At 42.7% G+C, this 15,939-nt stretch overlaps 1 protein-coding gene across 1 annotated transcript in view; it reads right to left on the bottom strand.

Annotated features, from left to right (window-relative positions):
• Positions 1 to 397: 397 nt before the first annotated feature.
• Positions 398 to 15,939, bottom strand: part of LRP2 (LDL receptor related protein 2) — a 194,750-nt gene continuing 179,208 nt past the window's right edge. The window contains exons 70-81 of the mRNA XM_032401234.1: positions 15,625 to 15,753; positions 14,272 to 14,492; positions 13,334 to 13,510; positions 10,971 to 11,090; positions 8,472 to 8,562; positions 7,411 to 7,478; positions 7,104 to 7,221; positions 6,470 to 6,599; positions 5,371 to 5,472; positions 3,714 to 3,821; positions 758 to 829; positions 398 to 568 (exon numbers count right to left, since the gene is read on the bottom strand). Of these exons, the coding sequence (XP_032257125.1) occupies positions 410 to 568; positions 758 to 829; positions 3,714 to 3,821; positions 5,371 to 5,472; positions 6,470 to 6,599; positions 7,104 to 7,221; positions 7,411 to 7,478; positions 8,472 to 8,562; positions 10,971 to 11,090; positions 13,334 to 13,510; positions 14,272 to 14,492; positions 15,625 to 15,753 (1,495 nt within the window). The 3' untranslated portion in view covers positions 398 to 409. The remainder of the gene's footprint in view (positions 569 to 757; positions 830 to 3,713; positions 3,822 to 5,370; positions 5,473 to 6,469; positions 6,600 to 7,103; positions 7,222 to 7,410; positions 7,479 to 8,471; positions 8,563 to 10,970; positions 11,091 to 13,333; positions 13,511 to 14,271; positions 14,493 to 15,624; positions 15,754 to 15,939) is intronic.

The following is a 15,939-nucleotide window of genomic DNA, read 5'->3' as shown; positions in this document are numbered from 1 at the left end:
AAAGGCCCCAAGGCAATTCCTTTCCTTGTTGGATCATTTTCTATAATGATCACCAACCAATTCAGCAGTATGTTTATCAGCAAATTTAATGATGTGATAATCTTTCCAAAATTTACAAATGTACAATATATTTATAGAATCACCTTCAGATAGCTTCAGTGCAAAGATATACATATAGTACATTGTGATAATTATTTGTAAAAATAGGAGACGGCGTAAGTAAAAAAAAAAAAAAAAAAAAGACACACAAGGCAGAGTTTCCATGGACATTTCGAACTATAGGCGAACCGGGAAAAAAATATATATATTTTTTTAATAAAGTACTGAATGTTAACTTTCTCTTCATCTGTTTGTAAAAAACATATGTGCAAAAATGTGTTTCTAATTATTCCCTACCTAGCTGGCATAGCTATACCTCAGAGTCTTCTCGAACAAGGGTTGCGGTGTCTATGAAAGTGTCTTCTGTCGCAGTGTAGGTTGGCACTGGGCCTCTCGGAGAACTTTTAGCGGGAGGAGAAGGGGCTGGAGTTGGAGGCACAGCCTCGCTCTCCTTCTGTTCATTCTCCATCTAAGACCACAATGAAACACGGATCAGCCATTTATTCCCCCAACATGACTAGAAACAGTTTTGTGCGAAGAAAACCAATCTTTGCCAGTTTCCTCAGGATCATCTGAGTGCATATCCCATTTAGCCAAGCAAGAGATTGCTAAGGAAGAATGCCAAATGCTTGTCCTAAGACAAATGGTCAACAATTACCTCCGCGTAGATTGGATTTTCAAAGTTGGTGGTTGGTTTCGGTTTTCGTTTGAAGATATTCCATATTGTTGCCTAAATGAAAAAGGGGAAACAGAAAACCTTCAGTAATGGAATTTTTTTGGCATGGATTTGATACCCCCTCCCCCTGCATAAGTTTTTAAAATGTCTTCTTCATAAAGGACAAAGCAAATTTGGACCTGGGACCATGTGACCTGCCCCTGCAGTAAATTGTTCAGTTCTTCCTCAGATGGTCCCCAAACTGAAACAAACTGAAACTGAAAAGTCTTTGGGCTCTTTTCATCTAATAAATTTCAAAACATTTCCTTGATTTGACATGTAGAGTTGACAGAATCTGTGCCTCTACAATCTAGAAGCTCTGACAGAGGCAAGATTTCTTTGGGGGCTACCCAAAATGTAAAAAAAGCCAGCTTGGAACTCCCATTTCCTAAAATGGTGTCTTGATCCTTGGTCAAAACAAGCATATCCCTTGATCCTTGACCCCTTGATCCTTGGTCAAAACAAGCATATCCCTTGATCCTTGGTCAAAACAAGCATATCCCTTCTCCTTTCATCATTATCACTATGGTAGGAATCAAAATACCATAGTGATAACAAAAATAAGCATTTTTGAGAGTTTATTAGATATCGGGGGTTAGTCTACAAGTTTCCCAGTTTACCTTCCTGGCAGCTCTGTGAGGTAGGTGCTCTTATGTTACAGATGAGGAAACAAGAGTCACAGCAAGCTCATATAACTGAATTGTAGGTGGAAGAGTAGGCAATGGTTATAGGACTCTGAGGCCCATCAGACTGAAGAAGCCAAAGAGAAATCACTGTAGACGATGGTGAGTAGCCTGGGTCTTGCTGAAAAGCTGCCCATGGTGCCCATGCTGGACACAGCTCTGGCTGCCCAATGGAAGGAGACAAGGGAAGAGAAAGCAAGGGAACAGACACCCTACTCCAGCAGGTAGCTAAGGTAGCCCATATGTTTTAGGGGTATCTCTTGCTCTGCCAAAGTAGGGGGCCAACATGTGAAGGAGTGGAGGGCACATGACCACAGAAGACCATTCACTGTAACTCACATGTAAGTGAGCACGTACTCCGTACATGACCGCCACCAAGAAAAAGATGAACACATTCAGGTCAAGAGCCTGGCCTTGGGAAGCTTACACTTATGCAAGCAATTACTAACAAGAGGAACTGTGGTGATTTTCATTGCTCTCTCCTTGGGAAATATCAACAGGACTTCTGGAAAATGATAGAACTGAGTCACAGGAATTCATGTTCTTAGATTTGAGTCCTTTGAGCTGATTTACTGACGGAAGATTTGTGAGCCTCTTTGGTACATTAACGTTAACCTAGGGAGATCCTAACCAAGTGCCTCCATGGCTTTAAGCTGCTTTCTCAGTGCCCAGGAGACAACCGATACAGGGAGATCACTGGATATTCCATGCAGAACAGACCTTAGAGGGTCTCAGCCTCAAATGATAAAAAGAAAAAAAAGTAAGAGGAAGAGCTGACACACTGCAAAGATGAAGATGAGAAAGAAAGGGACTACAATGGGTGAAGATCCACTCTCATTTGAAAGTCTTTCAGTGTTCATTTAGCTTCTGATGATAGATGAGCAGGTGGGAGGCTGCAGCACCCCCCCCCCCCATTCCCCTTCCTGCTCAGGCGGGGACAGAGCTCTGTCCAGTGAAGAGGATCACGAGACTGTAAAAGGACTGGGAAAAAAATTAACCAGAGAATATAAAATAAATCTGGCATTGCCTTGGGGTTGAGTCAGGCTCAGGGTACATTCAAGAAACATGACATTGTGACGGTCAAGACTTGTGACATTCAAGTATTTTGGGGTCTGTGATAAATTTATCTCCAAAATCCAGTTTTAAATGTGGCCTAAAGAAAAAAAATTCAGTCCCTTGAAAAATATGAAGCTGAAAATTCCTTTCTAAGACAACATTTGTATGTGTCTGGTTGTGTGTGTGTAAGAAGGAATTAGTACATAAAATATAAAAAGGTAGACGAGATCTCTGTTACAAGCTCTTCATTAGCATCAATTTTTTTTTGAGAGAGAGAGGGAGGGGTGAAGGGAGGAGGGGAGAGGATCTTAAGCAAGCTCCATGCCCAGCACGGAGCCTGACGCTGGAGTCCGATGCAGGGCTTGATCTCAAGAACCTGAGGTCATGGCCTGAGCCAAAAACAAGAGTGGGAGGCTTAACCGACTGAGCCACCCAGGCGCCCCTCATTAGCAGAATCAGACAGCTAGATCTTATTTAGCTTCATATGTATCTATTAAAACTAGTGATAGATTATACATTAACACAGAATTTTATATCAAATATATTTATTGACTTTCTGTAGACCACATAGTCTGAAAATTTCAAAGCGCCTGAAGGCATGATAGAGAAGTTCCATTAGCGGTCTTTTTTTCTTTTAATCTCCAGTGTTAAACCCTGTGCCTGGCACACTGAGGGCAAAAATATTGGTTGGTTGGATGGATAGATGGATGGCTAGATGGCTAGATGAAGAGTATAAATTACTGCCATCTCGTGGTGAATATAGGTAACAGCAGTAGAGCTAGGAACACAGGACATTATTCAGGGAACAAAGATGTCCACTACAGAAAAATTGCATTACTTTATAAAAAAGGAAACGGTCTTCTACATGCATCCTTGACACAGTGAGCCCTTTCTTCTAAGTCATTCTCTAAAATCAAGCACCTCTGGTTTTCTGTATGATCTCCCATGTCACAAGGAATATCATTCCTGTTCAATCAACATTAGAAATGTGAAAGTTTTTCAATTTATTATTTTTTAAAAATTATCTTTATTAACTGCCTACATATCTTGAGTCCATGAGCCTATTAGGGTCTCCCTAGTCTCCCCTGGTATTAGTAAACCCAGCAATTCCTAAGCCCTTTGCAAATCCCGTTATCATTTCCGTAGCCAGCCACCGTTACCTGAGTTCCATCAGCACTAGGGGAAGTCGGCTTTGTGTCCGGAGCTATTTCAGAAGGGCTTATGGGACTTCCATAGTTCTGGTTATCCACATTTCCAGATACAGTCACCTGTGTGCATATTAAAGGACATTCTCCAGTTTTGAAAGAATCTTGGCTGTGAAGTTGCTGATCAACTCTTTGGTTCTCTTTACTGCCTTGCTTTCCTACAGACATAGCCAGGCACTATTTTTCTTTTATGAGACTAATCCCATGGCCCAGTACTAAACACCATTCCTATCTCCCCAAAATCAGGAGCACCAATCACTAGGTCATCTATGTCATGCCTTAATCCTGGGAGGCAAAAACACGCATCACAGTTACACTCTCACTTAGTAATGACAATTTTATTGTGTTCTCTGTGCTCCCTTATTCCCACTGTTGACCATATTTTTAGATAAACAACTCTGGTTGTATATTGGCAACCAAATCCTAAAGGAAGAGCATGAATTATTCCCTAACTCAGAGAACTGAGAATCTTAATTTTATCCTAAAATTAATAATCTGAGAGGACTGCTTATAAGAGGTTGAATGCTTGAAGCAAGAGGCATAATGGAATTAATACCCCTCTAGACATTTTTCTGTAACATTCATGTGACTCCAAGATTCCCTCTTAATTATTACTATGAATATATAATTAAATTACAAGGCAAAAAATTCACTCTTTTTTCCTATATTTTTATATTCACTCTTTCATTTCTTCTCAAATGTGGATATGTTTGTCAACATGGCCTCATTTTATTTCAAGTGAAAATGCCAAATAAGATGCCACATCTATTATATCGTGTGATTAGATTTTTGCTATCTGGATATCAAAGGATCAGACAAAACACTTTCAAGATGAAACTATTTCTGATCTTAGGAAAGCTATTCATAAAATAAACACTTCGATATTTAAAAGGTACTGCATCTTATGATTTCAAAAGAAGTTTAGGCATTAACAATGAAACCGTATCTCACAAAGGCTCTAGTTGTTTGGACAAAGGAAGGACAGACTAATAGTTGACAGGCAGTAGAAGCGGTGTGGGAGCTACTGATCCAGATCCCATGAAAAGTTCTTTTCCTTTATCTATACGCCTATGTCATCTCCCTGCTCCTCTTAATAGGACTGCACCGAAGTAAACTGAGAGATCTGCCTATCAATTCTAGAGACTTTTGTACTTTTCAGAAAAGTATGGGGAAGGCAAGCATAGGGAGGTCACCTCAAATAACACCCTTGTGATACCAGTAAGAACCCAGAGTGTATATCCAGTCCCCAAAATCTCTACATAATGACCTGACAATCATTCACTTGTTCATTTCACAAATATTTACAGAGAGCTGTGTGTGCCAGGCACTGACTGCCAAGCCCCTGAATGGACTCCTAATTCTTGCTTTGACCACTCAGAATGAAAAGGCTCTTGGTCAGCACCCCAAGAAGGGTTGCTAAACCCTGGCAACTATGCAACAAGTTGGTGTCATATCCTTGGGTCAGTCCTGTGACTGCAAATAGCCAAGCTGAAGAATGGAACACGGTGTTTCCTTCCACTCGAGGGTAAGTTGGGAGAACCCTAAGAGGGTATTATTCAATAGAACAAGATCCAACAGCAGCAGCACCTAAAAGAAAGGGCTGATTTCTCACCTGGGCTGGCTGAACCACTTTGACATCACTGTCCCTCGATGCATACATCGGGTTTTCAAATATTATGGGCTGCTTCCCCATCTCCATGGCAAAGTTTTCACTCTGATGGAGAAAAAAATATATATATCTGGTTTATACACAAAGGAAGGTGCCCTCCTCATACCTGGAGAAATACCAGGTACTATGCCAAATTTACCCAAAAAGAACTTACCAAAAAAAAAGGCAGGAGACACAAGGCCTCCATGTGGCAACCCATTACACAAAGTTAACAAATGCACTCATTTAGCAGATCAAGAAAACAGAAACGCTCTCCCTATATCCACGTTGTCTTTGGCTCCTTAATACAAATAATTCACTTGGGGATTGGGTTTGCACAACAGAGAAAAGAGTGGCTGATGGAAGAAGAGCAAAGAGGAGAAGAGGGAGATGGGAAAGAGGAAAGAATGGATAATATTGTACTTTTATGCAGGTGCAAACATGAAAGATTCGGGGGAAAGGCAGAATACTGAAAATGATTTTCCAGTACTGATTATAGAGACTGTACTAGTCCACTCATAAAGTAGCCATTTGGTCCTCACAAGAGGTATTACTGTACCCATTTTACAGATGGGGACAGTGAGGGTCAAAGTGATCAAGCTCATGCGTACCATTACATCCTTAGAAGGCAGCAGAACTGTGATTTGAACCAACCACTGACTCTAAAATCACTGCTTAATCTGTCAATATTTTACATTGGTGGGGAAATATATGAGACTAGGAAACATATTTCCCTACCCCTTCCTTTCACATACAAAGAGTCACCAAATAAAAACATACTCTCTTTCTCCCCTCTCCCAAAAAACTTAAGACTGTTTAAGATTCTCATTAAACTTAACCCCATTTAGGATTCAACTGTGACTTAGGGCAGGGGTAGAGTTCAATTTTATTACTAATATTTTTAGAGACCTTTCTGCAACAAACTTAATGTTTCCTAATTTTGTAAAGACTATTTTGAGAGGCATACTGTTTCATTTTTTTTTCTAGGTTAAAAAAAAAAGTGTTTCTTTTATAAAACAGTAAAAATGGCAACCTTCAAACCATCATTTACAACCCCACTCACCATCACCATTGAGCGGTCAATAACAGACTCGGGCCCAAAACCAGATACTCCAATATCCATGTTAACATCCGCTCCCGATCTGAAGGTCACCCCATTTCCATTTTCAGAGGATTTAACTAGACTGCTTAAGCTGAAAAGTAATTGAAACAATGTGCAATTTTTTAAACAACCTTTTGCAATAGTACCCTCTCCTCCATATTGTGAACTCTTCCTTAAATGAAGGGCTGGATTCCCACTCTGAATTTACACCTCAAATATGGTAGGAAGTTGCCTCACCTACATGGAAGTGTTAAAGCACATTCCTGAATGCTGCAGCTCTAAGAGAGAGCCAACTTGGCACTTGCAGGAATAGAGTCTGGTCCATCCCACAGACTCTGCTCCAGTCGGACCTGAAGGCCCACCAGTGGGCACAACCATTTAAACTATAAAATGTGCTCTGCACCCAGGCTTTCAAAGAAGCATTTCATTAAGAAGTGTGATTTGAAATGACAGCTTTAAGTTCACTACTTTCTGTTTCTGCAGAAAAGGTAAGCCGCATGCTGTGCTTTTTTAACTTAAAAAACAACACCTAAATTATTCACATGGTCCCATCACCCAGGCTTCTAAAATCACTATTCCCCATAATGAAGCTGACCTTGGTAGCTTGGGCAGAGAAGGCAAAAGGGAGCCAGTTCTCCTGTAGTGGGAAAATCCTAACGCTGCCAAAGCTCCAACGATGATGATCAGGATGACTGTCAAGAGCACAGCTACTGCTGCCGTCAAAGAGGGAAGAAGAAGGGGCCGTATGAGCAGACGGAAAGGGAAAGGAACCGGAAGACCTCAGGGTGGACGCTGGGGGCAGAACCAATCATTCTTCGGAGACTGAGTTAAACAGAATATAAACAGCATTCAACGTAGGAGCTGTGCGGCCTTTCTGGGTTGCTCGTGGTCTTAAAACTTACTTGTTCCTGGAGGGACGCCTTTTGAAAGCCCTATTTCACAGTATTTTCCCATGTAGCCACTGGGACACCTGGAAGTAAAAGAAGAACTGCTCACAAGCTGTGGCCTCCCTAGGCTTCCTTAGCTCTTTACAAGCACATCTTCAGGTAGAGAGAGGTTTGACTGAGCAAATTACGTGTAGAACAGTCAATGTGTCCTGCATGACTTTTGTTTACTCTGCCAAGGGGTGATGAGCAGAAAAATGGCAATCTGACTTTGAAATTCACTTTCAGTGGTGTGGCCATGACACCTACAGGTCATCAAATAAACCTCGTGGTGTCTCCACGACTCTACGGAATTCTCCCTTCAAGAATAAAACTGGGGGGCGCCTGGGTGGCTCAGTCATTAAGCGTCTGCCTTCGGCTCAGGTCATGTGGGATCAAGCCCCGCATCGGGCTCCCTGCTCCGCGGGAAGCCTGCTTCTCCCTCTGCCACTCCCCCCACTTGTGTTCCCTCTCTTGCTCTCTGTCAAATAAATAAATAAAATATTCAAAAAAAAAAAAAAGAATAAACCTGGAAGCCATGATTGTGTTCTTTCCTCTGACACGTATTCATTAAGTACTTTCAGAGACCTTCATTTATCTTATCTCGCTCCATGTTAGAGCTTTCTCCATAATTCCCTTTATTCCCAATCTTTGGCCCAGTCTCTGCTCAGCACGAGTGCTTGGGCTGAAGCAGTAGCACTGCTAAGAGCTGGTCTCCCACAATCCTAGCATCATTAACACCACTAGGTGAGCAGAAAAATGGGGTTGTCACTTCTCTAACCCCTTGTTAGAGCTGGCCCACAATCCTGTGGCATCTCCTGGGGTGGGGGGGGGGGGGGTGTTGGAAATGCAGAATCCCTGTGAAGGAGATGGGCATTTGATCCAGATGATTCTTACGCACAGTACAGTTGGAGAAGCTGGTTAAGATGTGAAAATTAGCGAACTGGCAAGGTTCCTGTACTTGTTTTTCTGGCTACTTTGTCTCAAATTCCCCCAGAAGAGATAAGGCCTACAGCTTGGACCTCAACATTCAGACTTACTTGCATTTGGGGAGGTCATTCTCATCAAAATAGCAATTTCCTCCGTACATACACCTGCATGGGGGGGGCATGTTGATAGGACTTTCGATGGCTGCAGAAAGGGAAAGCCATGCATGTGTTAGTCAGCCACACTCAGCAGAGCACCCAAACCATGCAAATCTTGCTTCAGGCCCAGGGTCAGAGTGGGGACCGGATGGGGGAGGGGCAGCTAATTAGTCTCCCTATCAAAAGGTTACCTTCCACTCAAGTCAGATGAATTTCCTTATCGATAATAAGGTTTGGGGAAGTAACACACATTTGGTGGAAGGAAAGAGGCCGTTTATAGCATTTTTCTCCCCAAACAGTGGAGAGATGCTACACTCCAGAACATACATTAACGTTTAAAAGAAACTTATGGTAAAGGAATCTCTTAGGACATTCTCATTCTCATTTGAAGTTTTCAGAATTCTCCTCTGCAAGCCCAGTTAAACACAAGAGTTCAATCTGGGCACACCTCTAAACTTCAGCTGAAGGCTTCAGAATTCTACTCTGCAAGCCCAGTTAAACACAAGAGTTCAATCTGGGCACACCTCTAAACTTCAGCTGAAGGCTCCAGAGCATCAGGGACCCATTGATCAACTGACAGGCACATAATGCAGATGCATAGATGCCTGATAGGCAGCTGGTTAGAGATACCCTATTTTTTAAGTCCTCCAAAACTGCCCTTGCTCTGGGCCCCCGCCCCAGCTCAGCCCCCACGTACTCCCTGGATGTGCCTGATGGGGCTGTTAGTGTTCCCATGTCTCATACCTAGAAGATGCTCGGTGAGTATTTATCACATGTGTGCTTATTTAAGCAGTTCAGATGCCGTCCTGGCTCAGTCCCTCCATCTGAATCTCTACTCAGAGTTCACTTTATCAGAGAGGCCTTCCCGGAACTCTAGCTAAAGGCAACCCAACTCCCACCCCACCCTCATCCCTCTTACCCTGCTTTAGTTTTCTCCTTTTGCTTTTATCACCAGACATTATATATTGGGGGGGGGGGGCTCTATTTACTGTCCTATTAGAATATAAACTCAACAAGAGCAAAGGATCTGTTTTGTTCATTTCCGTTATCTGCAGCACTTAGGTCCTAGCACACAGTAGGTACTCAATTGTATCAAATTAACTAATTAATATACCAAACCAAGACCTCATATGGAATGACTACCACCACTAGCGCACTTGGTTTAAGTTCTTTTAAAGAAGAATCTTACTATAATGCACTTGGAAAAAAATGTAAATGAGGAAAGTAGCAGACGAGGTGACAACTTGGACAACACTATTCCTGAGTGTGAAATTGCAATAAATGTCAGAACAATCCGTCTACAGTACAGAACAAATGTCAAAAGCCTGAAATCATTGTTTGGTTCAAAATATTGCTAAATATTGTAATCTTGCCAGTATTTCTCCAGTAGCCTTGGGAAGAGAATGGGGATAGGGGAAGGGAAGCAGGGGAAGCAGTTTTCTCTCCCTGAGTTCATTCTCTAAACCTGCCAACTTTTCAGCTTGGCTGGGAAGAGTCAAAAGTGGTGCCTTGTTTAACCACTTACCCCCCCTGGTGGCCAAAGGTGGTTAAGCATATCCCCATCAGCTAAAACTGAGGGATGGGAACCATAAAATGGGTCCTTAAAACATAAGAACAAGGATGTGAGCCACAAAATGGGCCACTAGTGAACTGCAGGATGATTTTTTAAATGTGCATATTAAGAACTGGACACTAGTTAGGGTCACTAGTGGACACCCATGGTTTATACACTCCTTAAATTAAGAGTCACTGAAGAAAGGTCTTGCCAGGCATAAATCATCCACAGCATTTGGGATGAGAACTAAACCACTGCTTCCTTATTCTGGCCTCCATCTCCCAACAATGTAAGGTACCTTTTAAAATGTGGCCCATTTTCACTTGTCAAAACTTTTAAATGAGCATGTGAGGAAAACAGTGAGCCTCCTCTTGCCCTCCCATCTGTACTGGATTAAGGCCCCCCACTTCAGGAACCTAGTTCCCCACTGGAGAAACTCCAGTTAAGGCCGAATGGGTTCTGGAGCAACAGACATCCAGTATGGGGTAGAGAAAGGATACGGTAGAGGCCTTCTAGAAAACCCACTCTTCCAGGTAGAAGAAGAGTTTGTTTGTCTTTACAAAACAACAGTATGGGGTAGAGAAAGGATACGGTAGAGGCCTTCTAGAAAACCCACTCTTCCAGGTGTCTTTACAAAACAACACAGCCATAGATTTGGGGGCACTGGATCTATACAGATCCTAGCAAATCATTCTCAGCAATCATTGGAACACCAGTTCTGTTTGGCTCCCTAAGTCCCACTCAGCTCTGTTCATATTGCCCGCTCTCTCATCCCTCCTTCGAGCCACCCCCACTCTATCCTGCAAAGGACACAGCACATGGGGATTTTTCAGGCTCCTGCAGAAGGTGAAACGCTGGTAGGGAGTATTCCCAGGCCCCCGGGAATAGGGTGGCCCCACCTGCGTTACAATCGGTGCTGCTCCCTGCGATGAAGGTGGAGCCTTGGGGGCAGGCACAGCTGTATCCCCCCGGTCTCAGGAGGCAGAGGTGACTGCAGACATCTTTACAGCGGTTGGGCACTGGAAAGCACATGAGCACAGCGGTTAGGGTCTGAGGAGGAAATGAGACCGCCAACCACGGACACTGAGTTGTGGCCCTACCAGGTGACAGCAGAGCCCAGGCAGCGTCCCAGCACCGCTAGGCCACATGCCACCTGGCGACTCACCTCATCTACACTACATCTCCCGTGCCGCCCCACCGAAGTGGCACAGTCCCTCCATTCTACTCCTGTACCACTCACATATCCTACTGGCGTTACTTAGCTCCTCCCCTGCCCTGGCAGGTGTGGAAGGTAGGTGTCTAGTCCACTGCGTGACCTCAAAAACTAATCAATGGAAAGCAATCTGAGACTGTTCAGAAGACCAGTAAGACCCTATCATGTCAAGATTTGTCATTACCATAGATCATAATGTGGCCAGATCATACATTAGATAGGATTTCCACCCCACCCTCATAGGAAGACTTTCTTCTGGACTTCGGTTTTCCTACGTGCAAGACAAGGGAATTTAAAGCTGTGAGTATCAGAATCACCTGGGAGCTATTCACAACTATTGATGACCCGTCACAGAAATTGGTCTAGGATCCAACACAAGTGTTACCGTTAAAAGCTTCTCAAGTAATTCTGGAGTCTTCTGAACCCTACCTTAACCTATATTATGATTTCTCCAAGGCATAGATGATCTCTAAATTCCTTCTCAGACTAACATTCTGTGATCCTGATTCTCTATCATCCAATAGGTAACCACAGACATGGCATGGTTATAAAATAATAAACCATATTCCAAAGTCTCACTCAAAATCTGCCCATTTCTTCAGCTCTCTAGAGCAGAACTTTTCAAAGTTGAATGTAATACAAATCACCTAGAGAATCTGATTCAAAAAGGTTGGGTGAGGCCTGAGAATCTTGCATTTCTCACCAACTCTGATAAGATACCAGTGCTACTGGTCCACAGCCCACACTTGAGTAAGGCCAGGAGCAGGACTTTTAAAATGTGGTTCCTTAACCAGCAACATCACCATCAGCTGGGAACTTACTACAAATGCAAATTTTTAGGCCACCTCAGGCCTATTAAATCAGAAACCCCTCAGGTGGGGCCCAACAAGCTCTCTAGATGATTCTGACACATGCTCAAATGTGAGAACTATTGGTCCAGAGTAAATGCAAATCTGGCACAGCTGGACTAGGTCTCTGGCCTACACAGTAATCAGCACTCTCTTAAGGGGGACCAGCTGACTCCAGATTTTCCTCTAACTCCTAGGTAGCCTTCTCTACAAACGCCAGAGGGGGCTCACCATGTGTACTGTGCTCTCCCCTCCTGTCTTTAAAACTGCCCAGCACGAGGAACATGGAGGACATAAGAGCTATTATATCAGTGGGGTTCCTTATATGTGAGATGAAAATAAAACCTCTTTACACAGTTTTGGAGATTAATTGAAGTAACCATCTATCAGAGTTAACACTTGAAGAGAGAACCTGACTTATAGAGCTTAATAAAAGTCGATTTCCTTTCCTCACTTCAATAATTTCCCTTCCAGGGTGCCTGGGTGGCTCAGTCGGTTAAATGTCTGCCTTCAGCTTGGGTCATGATCCCAGAGTCCCGGGATCAAGCCTGGAGTGGGGCTCCCTGCTCAGCAGGGAGTCTGCTTCTCCCTCTGACTCTCCCCCATCTCGTGCTCTCTCTCTCTCTCCACTGTCTCTCAAATAAATAAATCTTAAAAAAAAAAAAAAGAATTTCCCTTCCCTTTCACCTTATCCACTTAATGGTGAAGGTGAATTAGAACACAGCTAACCTGATGAAGCAGGACCCACAACAAAGAAAATGGGAAAGAGGGGAGGGGGTAGAAATGCATATGACTGACAATTTTAAACTGAGGCTCACATAGCTCAGGATAAGCTGACTAGCCTAGCCTTGGAATTGCAAGAGGGTGTGACACTGACCATATCCAGGAAACCCGTTGTAACCCACCTGACACCTAGCAGGGGTTTGATGCCTGCCAGATTCTGTGGCCTGGAAGTATACACCTGTAACTCCAATGAGGACTGAAATATTTTTACTTCATATCTGCTGGTGATGTACCTAATTACATTTGACCTCCAATTTTATCTTTCTTTGGTCAAAATGGTTAAAACACACACACACACCTTTCATGTACCAATAGATCAGACTATAATAATCCACTACCACTTTCCAACAATATAGCCATTAATTTGAAATAAGTTTTCCAGATAATAAGGAACATTTTATTCCAAGGCTGGTGTTACCTGACCGATCATATCTATGTTGATGGAAGATTCGAACTTGAGTAAGCCATGGGTTCACCATCAGCATTTTCTCTTTCTCGTCTCGCCCAAATTTATCTTGCTTCCATACTTCTCCCTTATCCTTAGATATCCAGTAAAACTGGCCTTCAAAGATGTCCAGACTATACGGGTTCATTGCTGCTTACCCACAGAGGAAAACCAAAACAAAACAAGGTTATGCATAGAAAATACCCTACCCCTCTTTTATATCAGATGTCATTATGCTTGAATTAATCCCTAATACAACATCAGGCAGACGTTCTGTACACGTGACCACAGAAGTGTGCTATGTTGGGAGATCAAGATGCAGACATTAAACTAGATTAATGCCTACTGGTTGATGGCAATTATAGAGAACCTGCTCACTTTCAAGTTGCTGATTTAATTTTATTTTTGGACAATTTGGATGGCAGAGATTCTATTTTTTTTTCTTTGAACTTAAGACACCACTTATCACATAAAGCTAGTAGGTACTGGATTGTTGCAATTCTGCAGAAATCTGGATAAGAAAACAAAGTGTTTCTCTCCTTCTAGATGTTTCCAGTTGTACATAATAAACAACTGAGCATAATAAAAACAAATGGGCCTAGAAGCGGTTAGACATGGATTTCCACTGGTACACATGAAATGCCACTCTATCAGGCCAACTTAACAGGAAACTCAGTTATTTCAGTATCTGTTGCTAAGAGCACCTTTTAAAACTTATGTTAAAAGGAAAAAAAAACCTTAATTATTGCTAATGGATTCATTTGCATTTAAATCAGCAGTTGGGGATTGGAGGGAGTGGTGTCTAAGAAACTATATCAACCTAAGATCACGTTCCTCCTGGAGAAAATGGGCAGACACTAGAAATATATTTCTTGATTATATAACATATTAAAATCTAACCCATTTCTAACCTGCATTTGCAACGATTCTCCTATCAGTCCCATCATGTTTTATAGTTTCAATATTGTTCTCCTTGAAGTCACTCCAGTAGATCCGGTCATCGTTCAAATAATCAATAGCAAGGCCTGTTGGCCAACCAAGGTCCTCTTGAACCAGGGTTTCCCGATGCTGTCCATCCATCCAGGCAGACTCGATTTTAGGTTCTCTGCCCCAGTCAGTCCAGTACATAAGCCTGTAACAGAAGGTTTTCTTTTTAACATATCATCGAGTGAGGCTTCTCCACTGAAGCAGAGCATGAACTTCCAGCAGGGAAATCAACTGTTTGTCATGGAGGTCTGGGTGCTAAGTGAGCCTGTTTTTACACTTCACTTTAGAAGACAGGGTGAGAAAAGGAAGAGCCAGTGCATCTGTGGTCTATCCTTCCTGAAAACTTCCTCCATAGAAATTGCCCAGCCCTGTTCGAGTATATATATTCAGACACTTTAGCAGCACTGTCCTGTGTTTGAGATGTATCAGAGAATAAAATAAGGATTCCAATTTTAAAATGGATTATTTTGCATCCAATTAATAATTATAGAAGAATTGCACAGACCACGGATGGCAATACCTGGAAAGGACCCGGCAGGCAAGATAAATGAGTGGAGCACAGCAGTTACCAACATCAAGTGATGGTGAGAGCAAAGCCCTGTCTAGAAGTTCCAAGCAGTACTGCGTCAAGAAAGGCATCCCTACTGGGACACCCAGGTGGCTCAGCCGGTTACAAGTCCCACTGCAGACTTTGGCTCAGGTCATGGTCTCTGGGGTTGTGAGATTGAGTCCCACATCAGGCTCCACGCTGGGCATGAAACCTCTCCCTCTCCTTCTCCCTCTCCCATACTCTCTCCAAAACAAGAAAAGAAAGGCATACCTACCTAGTGTTATCAGTTGTTCTGATTTTTCAAGCCAAAAATATAGCTTAAATTTTTTTTTAATGTTAGTAACTAAGTTTTAAAAACCTTCAAGCTCTGTTTAGTTCAAGTCCAGTATGTCTGTAGGCCATATTGAGCCTACCAGCCACCACTTTGCAGCCTCTAGTCTAAACCACTCATCAGGTAGAGACCAACCCTTAATGTGCAGATTTTAGACAAACTGGGCTATGGAAAAAATGTGGCCAGAGGCCTTCCCCTTATGCAGTATCGGTATGAAGCTTGGATGGTCCTAAATGATCTTTAGGGCATACTATAATTCTTTAAATTAGTCACAGATGTCACTACAAATAGTCCAAGGACAATTTCAATACAATTAGAAAAAAACAATTAAGATATAAATTTTTGACAATCCACTGGAAAATATCTAGAACGTGAAAGACTCCTTCAAGTACTCACCCTAGTTTGGGATTCACAACCACTGCAGCTGGTTGATCCAGGCCAGTGGAAATCAGCCACTTTCTGTACCTCCCATCAAGCTTAGCCACTTGGATCCGTTTACTCTTGGCATCTGACCAGTAAATATGCCTGAATTTAAAGGGACAAGGTTAAACATCTAAAAAAGCCTCCACTGGTCACTTCGGGGGAACAGGTTTGAAGATGAGAGTCTTCAGTTTGGCAGCTGGGGCCAACAAGACAACTACTTAGATGCCAGGGATCAGAGCAGAGTCTCCCTCTCTCAGGAATGCCCCGATCTCTTCCACCAAGGGTCTT

This window comes from Phoca vitulina, unplaced genomic scaffold, assembly GCF_004348235.1.
Source record: "Phoca vitulina isolate PV1807 unplaced genomic scaffold, GSC_HSeal_1.0 scaffold1, whole genome shotgun sequence".
Classification (NCBI taxonomy): domain Eukaryota; kingdom Metazoa; phylum Chordata; class Mammalia; order Carnivora; family Phocidae; genus Phoca; species Phoca vitulina.
The sequence above is the reverse complement of the archived record's forward strand: the minus strand, read 5'-3'. Positions and strand labels throughout refer to the sequence as shown.